Raw genomic sequence first — 13,052 nt, forward strand, 5'->3', positions numbered from 1 at the left:
AGACATACGGCTCGTCGTGGTCGGCGAAAAAAATGGACGATTGCTCGCGAACCTATCTTATAGGTCAGAGAAGTAGGCTATTTGGCATACGGAAATAGGTAGCGTGTGTGCGTACGTGTGTGCGTACGTGTACGTGTGCGCTCGTCCATTTTCTTCGCCGGCCGCAGCAAGCCGTATGTTCCGCCTGTCGCGTCGCGCACTCTAATTTGTCCAACTATTTTTATTAATATCTCGAAATTTTACGTGGTTGTTTGAAAAATGACCTCTACAATTTTTGTTCACTTTTATGTATTCTACTTATATTTTTCTTTTCGTACGTCTTACGCGAGACACCCTGTATACACAGAGCGTTCTATTTTAATTTACCCCTTCAAAAAAAACTTTAGATAAAAATTCTTCATTATAGAAAAAAAAATGCTTTAGACAAAAGTTGTTTGTTTTGAAGGAGGACACATGATTCCGATGTAAATTATGTCGTAGAGGTTATCGTCCTCAAAAAATTTTAAAGACGACTAATTTTTTAAATGGAGTTTGATTTTTGCCTTGAAATACAAGTTATAGATTTTGTCGAGACGTTTTCAAAATACTTCCTCCAAAATTATCTTTTGCATAAGCTGTTCCAGAGATACGAAACTTCAAAGTTTACAAAGCCACTGGTTCAATCCCTGCAAACACAATAATATAACAGTTACATCGTCGTAATGTAACTGAATGTAACGTGCAATTTAACATGTTTGTTATATGTAACATACATGTTACTTATAATTTTCCACTCATATGAAGTTGCCGTTATATAAAAGAAATATAACGTGTTACTAAAATGTTATATAGCTGTTATATATAGGGTGGGCCAAATGTATGGATACACACGAATAAATCTTCAGGACAGGATTTTTGGAAAAAGTGACCTGAATAAAAGTTGCTCAGTAAAATAACTATCTGCTGGTGACTTTGGATATAACCTTGACCCTAAACTTCATGGTTATTTGTAGTTTAACTTTGCTTTTTTAAATAGAAATATGTATGTTTTACTATAGAATTTTATTCTACGTAATTAAACAAACAATTTCTGTTTGAAAAAATGTTTATACCACCTCTATTTTCTAAGATATTTACGAAAATATCTACAAAATTATTGGTTTCAATAATTTTTTATTCGAATTCTATCAACTTTACCGAAAAATAGCAAGAGATAAAAATTGTTTATTTTCTTCTCATAAAGCTCTGAGAATTTTTTCAAAATTTTATATGAACTTTTTAGTACTTCAAGAAAATACAAAAAATGCATTACTAAAAAATTAATTAGAAAATTCTGAAAAAATTCTCAGAACTCTATAAAAAGAAAATAGGTAATTTTTATCTCTTGTTATTTTTCGATAAAGAATTCGAGTAAACAATTATTGAAACCAATAATTTTGTAGATATTTCCGTAAATATCTTAGAAAATAGAGATCGTATGAAAAAGTTTTTCAAACAGAAATGTTTGTTTGTTTTTTTATATAGAATAAAATTTCGTGATAAAAATATATATTTTTCTATTTAAAAAAACAAAGTTGACCTCCAAATAACCTTGAAGGTTGGGACCAAGATCACCAGCAGACAGTTCTTTTAGGCTCGAGCAACTTTTGTTCAGGTCACTTTTTCTGAAAATCTTGTCCTGAAGATTTATTCGGGTGTATCCATACATTTAACTCACCCTATATATTGCTGAAATGTTATATAGCTGTAATATAAATTATTATTTTCTAGCATAGGTATTTAATTGTACACAGAGATTACAAACTATCACTCAAATATCAATTAATTTGTAAAAGTATGCTTCTAAAAATATTATAATTATATATTTCGTATCAAAAATATTTTTAGTAAAGATAATAGCATACAAGTATCTTGCCATTCTAAATTAATTAGCTCCCAAATAATACAAGATATTCCAGAATCATTCTAGAGCTATTCTAGATGTCTAGCGTTCTAGCATGTCCTCAGGCATTTTATACTATTAGAGCTATTTTTATTTATTCATTTTCATCTCTCTGTACATATTCAAATGGAGGGGATTAATATTGTAATAGTAATTTCCATTAATCAAAAAGTGTACCACTTCACTTTACTGTAAAAGTGGACTCCATAGTACAAGTTATGCCGTTCTATCATCATATGCCGTTCTTATATATATTATCATATATTATATATAGTATCATATTTTACGTATGAGAAAGATGTGAGAAAACGGAAGACATCTATCCGATACTTAGATATAAGAATACTATATAACATAGATGCAATGCAAATTAACGTTTGTATATAACCTGTTATATTTTAGTTATGTTGGTGTTATACAATTATAACCTGTAAATAACAGAGAATTATAACAGTTCTAAAACACAGTTAGATTGCAGTTATAAAAGAAAATTATGTAACTTTAACATTAATAACGCATAACATCCGTTATATTACATGTTACTTCTATGTTATATAATAGTTATATTCTGGGTTTGCTGGACTCCATAGTACAAGTTATGTCGTTCTATCATCATCGTTCTTATATATATTATCATATATTATATATAGTATCATATTTTACGTATGAGAAAGATGTGAGAAAACGGAAGACATCTATCCGATACTTAGATATAAGAATACTATATAACATAGATGCAATGCAAATTAACGTTTGTATATAACCTGTTATATTTTAGTTATGTTGGTGTTATACAATTATAACCTGTAAATAACAGAGAATTATAACAGTTCTAAAACACAGTTAGATTGCAGTTATAAAAGAAAATTATGTAACTTTAACATTAATAACGCATAACATCCGTTATATTACATGTTACTTCTATGTTATATAATAGTTATATTCTGGGTTTGCTGGACTCCATAGTACAAGTTATGTCGTTCTATCATCATCGTTCTTATATATATTATCATATATTATATATAGTATCATATTTTACGTATGAGAAAGATGTGAGAAAACGGAAGACATCTATCCGATACTTAGATATAAGAATGCTATATAACATAGATGCAATGCAAATTAACGTTTGTATATAACCTGTTATATTTTAGTTATGTTGGTGTTATACAATTATAACCTGTAAATAACAGAGAATTATAACAGTTCTAAAACACAGATTGCAGTTATAAAAGAAAATTATGTAACTTTAACATTAATAACGCATAACATCCGTTATATTACATGTTACTTCTATGTTATATAATAGTTATATTCTGGGTTTGCTGGACTCCATAGTACAAGTTATGTCGTTCTATCATCATCGTTCTTATATATATTATCATATATTATATATAGTATCATATTTTACGTATGAGAAAGATGTGAGAAAACGGAAGACATCTATCCGATACTTAGATATAAGAATGCTATATAACATAGATGCAATGCAAATTAACGTTTGTATATAACCTGTTATATTTTAGTTATGTTGGTGTTATACAATTATAACCTGTAAATAACAGAGAATTATAACAGTTCTAAAACACAGATTGCAGTTATAAAAGAAAATTATGTAACTTTAACATTAATAACGCATAACATCCGTTATATTACATGTTACTTCTATGTTATATAATAGTTATATTCTGGGTTTGCTGGAATATATATAGTTCATGCAAAAAGATTTAATGGTTATTCTAAACTTATGTCACTATCTAAATTTCTGTTCACTATCCTACTTTTAGCACTACGCAAGAATAACGACGTAAACGTAGATTTTTATTTTCTTCGGAGTGCTTGATTAACGTAGGTTTTCTTGTAAACTTTGGAGCTTCAAATTTCTGGAACGGCTTATGCAAAAGACAATTTCGGGGAGTGTTTTGAAAACGTCTCGACGAGATCTACAATTTTTATCTCAAGGAAAAAATCAAGTTTCATTTAAGAAATTAGTCGCCTTTAAAATTTCTTGAAAACGACATCTACGACATGACTCATATCGGAATTATATGTTCCCCTTTAAATCAAACAACTTTTATTTAAAGCATTTTTTTGCAATAAAAAAGTGATTTTTTAAGGGAGATAAATTAAAATGGAATATTTGGAAATTCAACTGATAAACTTTGAGAGATTATTAGGGACACTCCGAGGATTATTTTTTGCAAATGGACTTGAGATTGAAAATGGGTCATTACTAGAGTTTCCAATCTCGGATACATTTTAGGATTCCGGGATTTCGAGATTTTTTTAATTCGATCTTGGGATCCTGAAACAAATCCCGAGATTATATATATGTGAAGAAAAATATAAAAAATGAATAGAATTATTATGAATATAGAATTATTTTATTTATGAAACATTCATAGAATTTTATGAATATCATTAGAAACAAAAAATAAAATTTCAGTAAAAATAGAAAAAAAACAACTTACATTAAAGTAATGATTGCTTAAACTTTGTTAAAAAAACGTTATAATTAAAAGCTAAAACTGTTATGATGAAAATAGAGATAATTTTTACTCCTTCTTTTCATTTTAGAAAGACGAGCTTAGAAATAATAAAGCACAAACTTTAAGAAATTTTAAAATTAAAAAAGGCCTGCATCTAGCATGCTACGACCTATATAGACGAACCTTAACCTAACCTAACCGTTACATCGCGCCAGTGTACCTGCGAAATTTAAAATAAAAAAGTATTAATATTTAAAATAAATAAAAATAATAATTAGGTTTCAAATATAACTACATATATCTGTTAAATGCTTTAGAATATTAGTAATAAATAATAACTATTGAAATAAAATTTTTGTAAAACATAAATATTATATAAGCACTTAACACTGAATTTTGGTAATCCCAAAATCTTGAGATTTGTGATGTTGAATCCCGAGTATTTTCAGAAATGTAAATTTGGCCAGAATCGCAGGATCAGAAAATCGAGTTGTTACATCACTATGACGGGAGTGTTAGCGGCGCAAAACTATTCGCCGTGCACGTCACATCACAAGTTTCCAGTGCATGACGCACCAAAAAAACCTACAGGACGTAGTCACTCACTACCATTTAATTGTAGTACATCATTCTGACATTCTAGTCATAGTGATGTGATGACCCATTTCCATTTGCAAAAAATGATTCTTGGGATATTCCCAACAATCTCTTAAGCTTGATCTATAATGTGTAATGTGCTTCCTGTTACTTTTTCTTTATCTCTTTCTAACTCAAGCCTTAAACCTTAAACTAAAAAAGACAGAAAACAAGAAACAGGAAGCAAAGAACACATTGTAGATCAGACTTTAAAGTTTGTTGGTTAAATTTCCGAATATTCTATATATATAATGTGTAATTATATAATAAATGATTTGTAATGTAATTATAAAACTTAACAAATTTACCTCGGTTAACGAGATATTTCCTTTAAAATCGCTCGAAACGAATATGTTAAGGCTCAGTTGTTGTATGACATATTGGCAATATGTTATGAATAAGATATTGATGATTCAAATTATTTTGCAGACAATTTATTCGCAATTTCGCGACCAAGAGTGTAGGGAAAAAGTCCCTAGATACTGTGTGTAGGTCTGAACAAATTGGCGGTCGTCCTTGCCGTGGCCGAATGCACGACACCATTCTCGACTGGGAACACAATTTACCGGACAGTGATTTGACTCTATCTGACCTGCATTCCAGGTAACCGATGATAATACATATACGTATTGTTACTTGAAATAACTACACATGGAGAGAATTTTATAGTAAAATTACTATTGAATTTTGTAACTAGGGAATAGATTAATATTTCAAAGTAATTTATTATCTTCTTGTTTAATGTGTTATTTATATTTTAAAAACTGTAAAATATATGCTATTAAAAAAACTTGTTATATTTCTAGCAAAATTTTCTATATTTCTTAACAAGATAAACTTTATTGATAGCCTATTCCTGCATTAATAGAAGTAGTAATTAATAGAATTGAAAAGAATTTATATGAAAAAAAGAACTATAATATTCTCTCCGTGTAAAATATAACTTTGTCACACGAGAAGCAATTATATAAATTATATAAACCTTAGCAATTATATAAATGTAACAGCAGACATGATTTTAGTACGGCTTACTTCAGGTTTAAAAAAAAATTCTTGAAACTATTTTTCCAATGTACACATTGCGTCATGTATGTATTATCACTTTAATCTTTAGACTTCCCTGGGAAAGTCACTTTTGTGGCTCTGCACAAATCTCAAAATTTTGCGCCATGTGTATGTACTTGTATAGAAAAACTTTTGAAACCTCTTTTTTAATTAAAAATGCCGGTAGCCTAAAGGTTAACCAGTATTATACAGTTTTCGATCTTATATGTGTAAGGCTAAAAATAATAATAAAGTGTACACGAAATAGAGTATGTACATTTGGTTTTAATACAATTTAAACACTTGTTCTCAGCTTAGTTCCAAATGCAGCCGATGGACCAATGAAAAACTTCAGGGAATTAATAAAAAATATTTAATTGAACTTGTTTTTGATAAATTCCTAAAAGTTAGATTCTTTTATCGGATTATCAGTTACGTTCTGAACTGAAAAAGAAAGTATTCATATTGAAGTATTCGCATTGAAACTAAGTGTACGAGATACATCATGACATTATATAGGGTGACCTAGACTCCCTCCGCAATTTTTTGCAGAATCGTAGAACGGATTGAGATGAATATAAAAATTCCATATCGTTTTGTGATATTTGTAATAAATCTCGAGATATTAAAAAAAGTTTGGTGAATGATTACGCGCGATATAGTAGATGAGCTGTAGTGCCGTTCTATACTTAGGTCATAATTCTATATATTAGGTCAAACTGAACAAAAAAGTCCTCACTTTGCAAATGACCACATTGATTTAATTACTTCTTTAAGTTTTTCAGTGTATCATATATGATACACCTTTCTTAGAGTCGTTTTTACAAATTTAAACTACTTTGTAGAAACTTCGAGGCGGTAAATGTGGAAACATTGTGAAGCTTAGATGTTCCTCTAACAGAATAATTTGCATAGAATACTAAATTTTACAAATTTAATTATTTATAAACAAATTAATGTAAAAAAAAGGTATTTTTTAAATTATTTATTTGCCAAATTTATTTATTTATTTATTTGCCAAAAATATTGTGAAATAAACCTATGGAAAAATGACTTGATTGATGCTTTTTGAGCTGTAGATGATGACGCATCTTCAAAAATTTCAAAATTCAAGATGGCGAACTCAATATGACGAGCTAAAATACTAACAGTCGGGATAAGTTATATTTCTTTCCATAAATGAGTGAAGTTGAATCTGTAAATAGCTTGAATTTCAAAAAAGTGATCTCGAATTCGTGATCAGCGACGCCAAAAATCCTCTGATATCAATTTTCATGGAAATGGAGGGAGTTTTAAAATTGTTGTCTGCCACATTGGATCCGCCATCTTGAATTTTCAAAAATCGACTTCAAATTTGTAATTAGTGACCGCAAAAACCCCCGGATATCGATTGAAGAAAGGAAAAGGTTGTGTAGAAAAATTCGTGACTTAAAGAGTTAAAGAAAATTTGTGCATTATCGCGCATAAATATGTAACAATTTTCTTTCATTAATAATTAAAAATCTATGTGGTTATTTTTGAAATGATAAAAGATTTTTTTTTGTTCGATTTGACCTAAAGCACACAACAACACATCGCCACTATTTCTCATCTACTATATTGTGCGTGATCACTCACTAATATTCTTTAATTAATATTTCGAGATTTATCGTGAATATCTCAAAACGATATGGGATTTTTATGTTCATATCAATCCGTTCTATGGAATGATGATTTGGGACACCCTGTATATAATTTTTATATCGACGTTCTTTTAGCGTTGCCGATCTAAGCATATGCCTGGGAACTACGTTACAAATCATTCCGAGTGGTAACCTACCTTTATACACGAAAAAATACGGAGGTCGTCTTGTTATATGTAATCTGCAGCCGACGAAACATGTAAGATTTATTCGTTTTATTCGTGTGTAATATTTTGTTACGATATAATTCTGAAACCAGAAATTTAATTGCAGGATAAAAAGGCCGACTTAATTATCAACGGCAATGTTGACGAGATAATAATTACGGTGATGAAAAAGTTGGGATTGGATATTCCGGAGTACGAGAGCAGCATGGATCCCACACGAAATTCCGACACGACGGCCAAAGAGATGGACTGGACGATTCCGACGAGTAGAATAAAAGAGATGAATGTGCTGTACAAAAAGGTGTGCAAGCCGATGCGAAGAAAACGGAAAACGTTTATGTATGAGCGCGAGAGGACGGACACGAAGAGGGAAACGAAGGCCAAGAAACAGACGTTTACGGTGAAGCAAGAAATCAAAACGGAAGATAATAATATAGCCACGACGGTTGAGATACGCAAAACTGAGAATGATCGCGTGGCCGACAACCCCGTTAAGACGGAAGAGAACGCGGAGGACGTTGAAACATGTAGGTACTCGATGGAGAACACGATGGTGGAGCACAGTACCGATATGAAAATGAACCAGACGGTTTAGCAAGTTTTGCCAGGGCGTTGATTTTCCATTCAAATATTTCGATTACTCTCAGTGTATGCTGTCGTTACTTATGAGTGCATACCGATTGATATTCATTGAATGATAAGAGATGTCTCTAAAAACGGAACATGGGTTAATCTATTGAGTAGTTCGTTTGAGACATACTCGCCACACATTTAGCATTAAATACGATAGTCCTTTTTGTTTTCTTTTTTGTTTTTTCTCTTTTCGGGACTTTCACATAGAAGTCGAGGATGGGATAGTGTTAAATGTTGAGCTGTAACGCGCTTGTATGTTAATTTTGTTCCTAAGTACTTATACGCTCTCGCAATCGTTCGGTAGAATAGTGGTAATGATACGGAAATAATATAATCAAACGATCAATTTGCTAATTTGATCCTTCGTGATCGCTCATACGGAGCGCGCTTCGATTTTCTTCATAATCTCCGAGCTTTCGTTTCTCCGGAACATTTAACGTTAAATGTGCAGTGAGAGTATATGGGCTCATGACTTTATTTACGAAACGTCATTTACGATCAGGAAGTCGAATCTATTCCAGTAAATTGTATATATTCATATTGATATCTATATGAAGTTTAGTTCGCGCGGTATCTGCTTTTTACGACTTGCCTACGTATTTACGCATATGCATATTAGACAACGTGAAGAGAGATTCATCAGATCTCTCGACAAGCGACGTGTTCCAGATTTCTCGTGCATAATACGATACTTTTTCCACTATAGATTAGGATATTAAGATTATTCTATAAAAGAGATCTTCCTACAAGATATTTCGCCAGTAAGAACCTCTACGAGCAGCCTTTTCTTTCAATTGACACGCTGAGCGTCGTGACAAAATCGTGACATTGTAGGACAGTTGCAATTCTTCGAAGTTTTGCATGTTTATAGAAAAAGATTCTTTTAGAGGTATGCAATGGAATGAGACAGTCTTTTAACTGAGCTAAAATTAAACCGAGAAATTAAGGCATATCCCGGGTACTCGTCGCGGAAATCTTGATTAATGACGTTAGAAACGAGAAAATGTATGTCCAAAAATTCTGCGTCATTTTCAAGTAAAAAGATATTTTTATAAAAGAACTTTTGTGATTATTTAAGCATACTTATAAAAATGCTCCGAAAACTATCCTTTTTCCTTTACAGTCAATTAATCGCTGTAAAATTAAGTTCGGATCTACAATAGGTGTAGTAAGTCTTTAGCTTTATGCTCTAAGCCCAAAACTGTGATATAATTTTCGACTAAAAACATTTTCTATTGATATCTGGAGTCATAATCCCTGAGCTTTAAGCGAGTTGACTAGATTCTAATTGTTAAAACTGGGCGGAAAACGCTTTTTGTCAGGAATTATAGACCTTAGAACATAAGATTAAAAACTTGTTACATCTGTTGTAGTCTCAGGCTAACATGATAAACAACCATCCTCTTTAATCTATCTTCCTTTATACTTTTGTCACGTAAATTTTGCGATTATTGATTATGAAAGGAAAAAGATAGTCTTCGGAACTTTTTATAAGTATACTCAAGCGATCTAAGATGTTCTTGCACACAAATATCTTTTTATTTGGAAATAGCAAGCAAGAATTTTCAGTGTCATTTCTCGCTTCTGATATCACAATCTAACGTGACTGCAACGAGTACTCAGGAACCTTAAATAATCCACAGATATAGGTAAAATAATCACACGGCGTTCGATGTGTTGCGAGTAGATGGTTTCGAGCGTAGTAATTGCTGGTTGTAGTGATAACAGTAATTCATATATGAGCTGCTTTTATAGCATTTATAAGTGACTTATGTCCGCAAATAATTGAGCCCGAAAAATATAGAAGAAAGCTCTCTAATCTATAATAGATTTTTATATTATATATACTGGCTAGGATCTACGCGTGCAACTATAATTTAATTTTGTCTTCCACTATGATCTCGAATAGTCTCGAAACACTAATTCGGAAGTCATACGCGAAAAACACTATGGAAAGATCCAAAAATGTTTACGTTGCCTTTGCAAAGAAACATTGTGTCTTCGTTAAAATCGAATTGGACATTATGTTAAGTGTTATCGAGACGTTAAGTATGAGCCTTCGAGAGTAAGACAAAAAGGTAACTTCTTCTCGATTCGGCGCACAAGCAGTCGAATTGTAATGAAGAATTGAAATTTGAATGAAAAATTTTGTTTCTACTGGCGACATTTCGTGTACAACTTTCTTAAATGTCGCTTTCGTAAATGTATTATTCCCGGGGTCCCGTGCGCGTTTGATTAATCCTCGATGTTTCGAGGTATATTGTTACGTTATTGCGTAAATCGAGACAGCATACGTGTGTGCGTGCACGCGCGCGTGCGCGCGCGCTCGGGACCGATTTACGAATGCGCGTCACATTAAATATACGCACATGTTTGTATAAGTAAGACTAATAGCACTGTTTGCTGCAAGCTGATGTTAGATTATCCGACAAATTCAGATGTTGAATTTTTAACAGAGAGTGCGCCTTTTTCCATATAGAGAATGTTGAAAGTGAAAGTTTTAACGATATCTCACAGTTAGTTACGCTAAACGAGTTTTGCGCGTAGTTGATTGACACACGTTGTGCAACGTATAGAGTGCATTCCGTGATAGGATGCGATATAGCGAATCGTGTAATATTTATATGTACATAGTGATGTTTGCTTCATTCACCGTAATACATGACTTTATTTAAGTGATCATTATTATTCGCCAGTTATAGTATTCGAAAATAAAACCTGCATCTATAAAAAGGAGCTCGCGACGGTGTGTGTGTGATAACTTCTCCCAATTGCACTTTAATCCCTAGACTAGCGAATGAATCGTGCAATAGTGAGATTTTTAATGGTGATATATCGGGAGAGAGGGAGAGAGAGATAACGATATCACAGCGATGTTCCATAAATCCTGAAAGTCAAATTGGAAAACATCAATCGCTACCAATGTGTTATTATAAACTCATTACTTAACTTGGGCATTCGAAATAAAAAATAAATATTCTTTTTTAAGATTCCTGGTTACTCGGCGCAAAGTTTTCGATTGATAACGTCAGAAGATGCATAGCCAAAATTCCTGCAAAGTATGTCGAAATAAAAAGATACATTAACAAAGAAATGACGATCAATTAAGCAAATCTCTAAAACACTTTGAACACTTTTCTTTTGCTCTAACAATGAATAAATAACGTGGCATACAACTTTTCCCTTTAACTTACGTTTCTTCATTATTTTATCACGCTAATTTTACGCTTATTCATTGATTTTTAGAGCAAAAGAAGAATATTCAAAATAGAGGTGCGTTTAATTGATTGTATGTATCATTTTTTTGGATATATTATTTTATTTCGTACTTTGTAGGAGTTTTAGGCAGGTATTTCCTCGCTTCTGACGTCATAAATTAAGATAGCCACAGCGAGTGGCCAGGGACCTTAATTAATTACTTTATATATTAATTTATAGGGAAATATTGTATCTTTAGTACAATACATTATCTCTAAATTGATTATATGTACAAGAAAAACAAGATACACAAAAATAAAATTAATAATGCCAAAAATTATAATAAAAAAAGCAAAATTATTTAAATAAATTTTTTAACGGAATCACATTTTCCTTTACATAAATACATACATTTCGTCAATTTGCGTATAAAAATTTCAAGGTAAACGAGAAGTGAATACTTTGCCAGATATTTCATACTTTTGTATGGAAAGAAAGTCTGGTTGAATTAATGTGACATGTTTGGTTTTGGTGGAATTTTTCTGGTTACTTACTAATATAACAAAATATGCTAGTATGCAGAGAACATTTAGGTACAGTATTGATCAGCTTGGTCACTAACTGCTATATGTATACTGCATATAATAATAATATCCAAATATCTAATTGTTATAATATGGAAAAAAGAACATGGTTAGATTAACATGACATGTTTGGTTAAACGACTGTCAAAAAAGAGATAATATATGACAAATCTATTAATTGTAGAAACCTATAAGTAAATAATAACATTACATCAATATTATAGTTTTCCACTCAGCAATATGTAACTGTTACATAAGATTTACGTTATACTGCATTTACATTGTGTAGAAAATTGTAACATTGATGTTATGTTATTGATACAGTTTTACAGTGTTTACTGGAAATAGCGTAGCACGTAAGACAGCTGACTCATAATCCAAAAGTCTCGTGTTGAAATTTATCAGCGTAATTTGTGGGTTTCCTAGCGATCCTCTTTTTGCTGAAGTTGGCATATCCAAATTTGTACGGTTATCTTAATCTAAACATACCCAGATGTATTTCATATTATATATTAACTGCTTAAGTGATTAGCACAAATATGCAAAGATGCGCCCTTATACAAAATTTTTTTTCAGTATATAAAGAAAGTCATTTGATGCCCTGAAAATTATTATTTATTTTGCCGGAAAGCAAAACGAAATTAATCCGAAATTATTGTACTAATAAAAAATAAATATTTTGATTAAAACTATGTCGT

The 13,052-nt window shown here is 31.3% G+C and overlaps 1 protein-coding gene across 3 annotated transcripts in view; it reads left to right on the forward strand.

Annotated features, from left to right (window-relative positions):
- Positions 1-12,153, forward strand: part of LOC116850226 (NAD-dependent protein deacetylase Sirt6) — an 18,437-nt gene extending 6,284 nt beyond the window's left edge. For all 3 annotated transcript variants that reach the window (XM_032828244.1, XM_032828245.1, XM_032828246.1), the window contains 3 exons: positions 5,476-5,649; positions 7,848-7,971; positions 8,046-12,153. In XM_032828244.1, the coding sequence (XP_032684135.1) occupies positions 5,476-5,649; positions 7,848-7,971; positions 8,046-8,534 (787 nt within the window). In that variant the 3' untranslated portion in view covers positions 8,535-12,153. The remainder of the gene's footprint in view (positions 1-5,475; positions 5,650-7,847; positions 7,972-8,045) is intronic.
- Positions 12,154-13,052: the final 899 nt, after the last annotated feature.

This window comes from Odontomachus brunneus, unplaced genomic scaffold (genome assembly GCF_010583005.1).
Source record: "Odontomachus brunneus isolate Ranch 3 - 2012 unplaced genomic scaffold, Obru_v1 Obru_scaffold_138, whole genome shotgun sequence".
Classification (NCBI taxonomy): Eukaryota; Metazoa; Arthropoda; class Insecta; order Hymenoptera; family Formicidae; genus Odontomachus; species Odontomachus brunneus.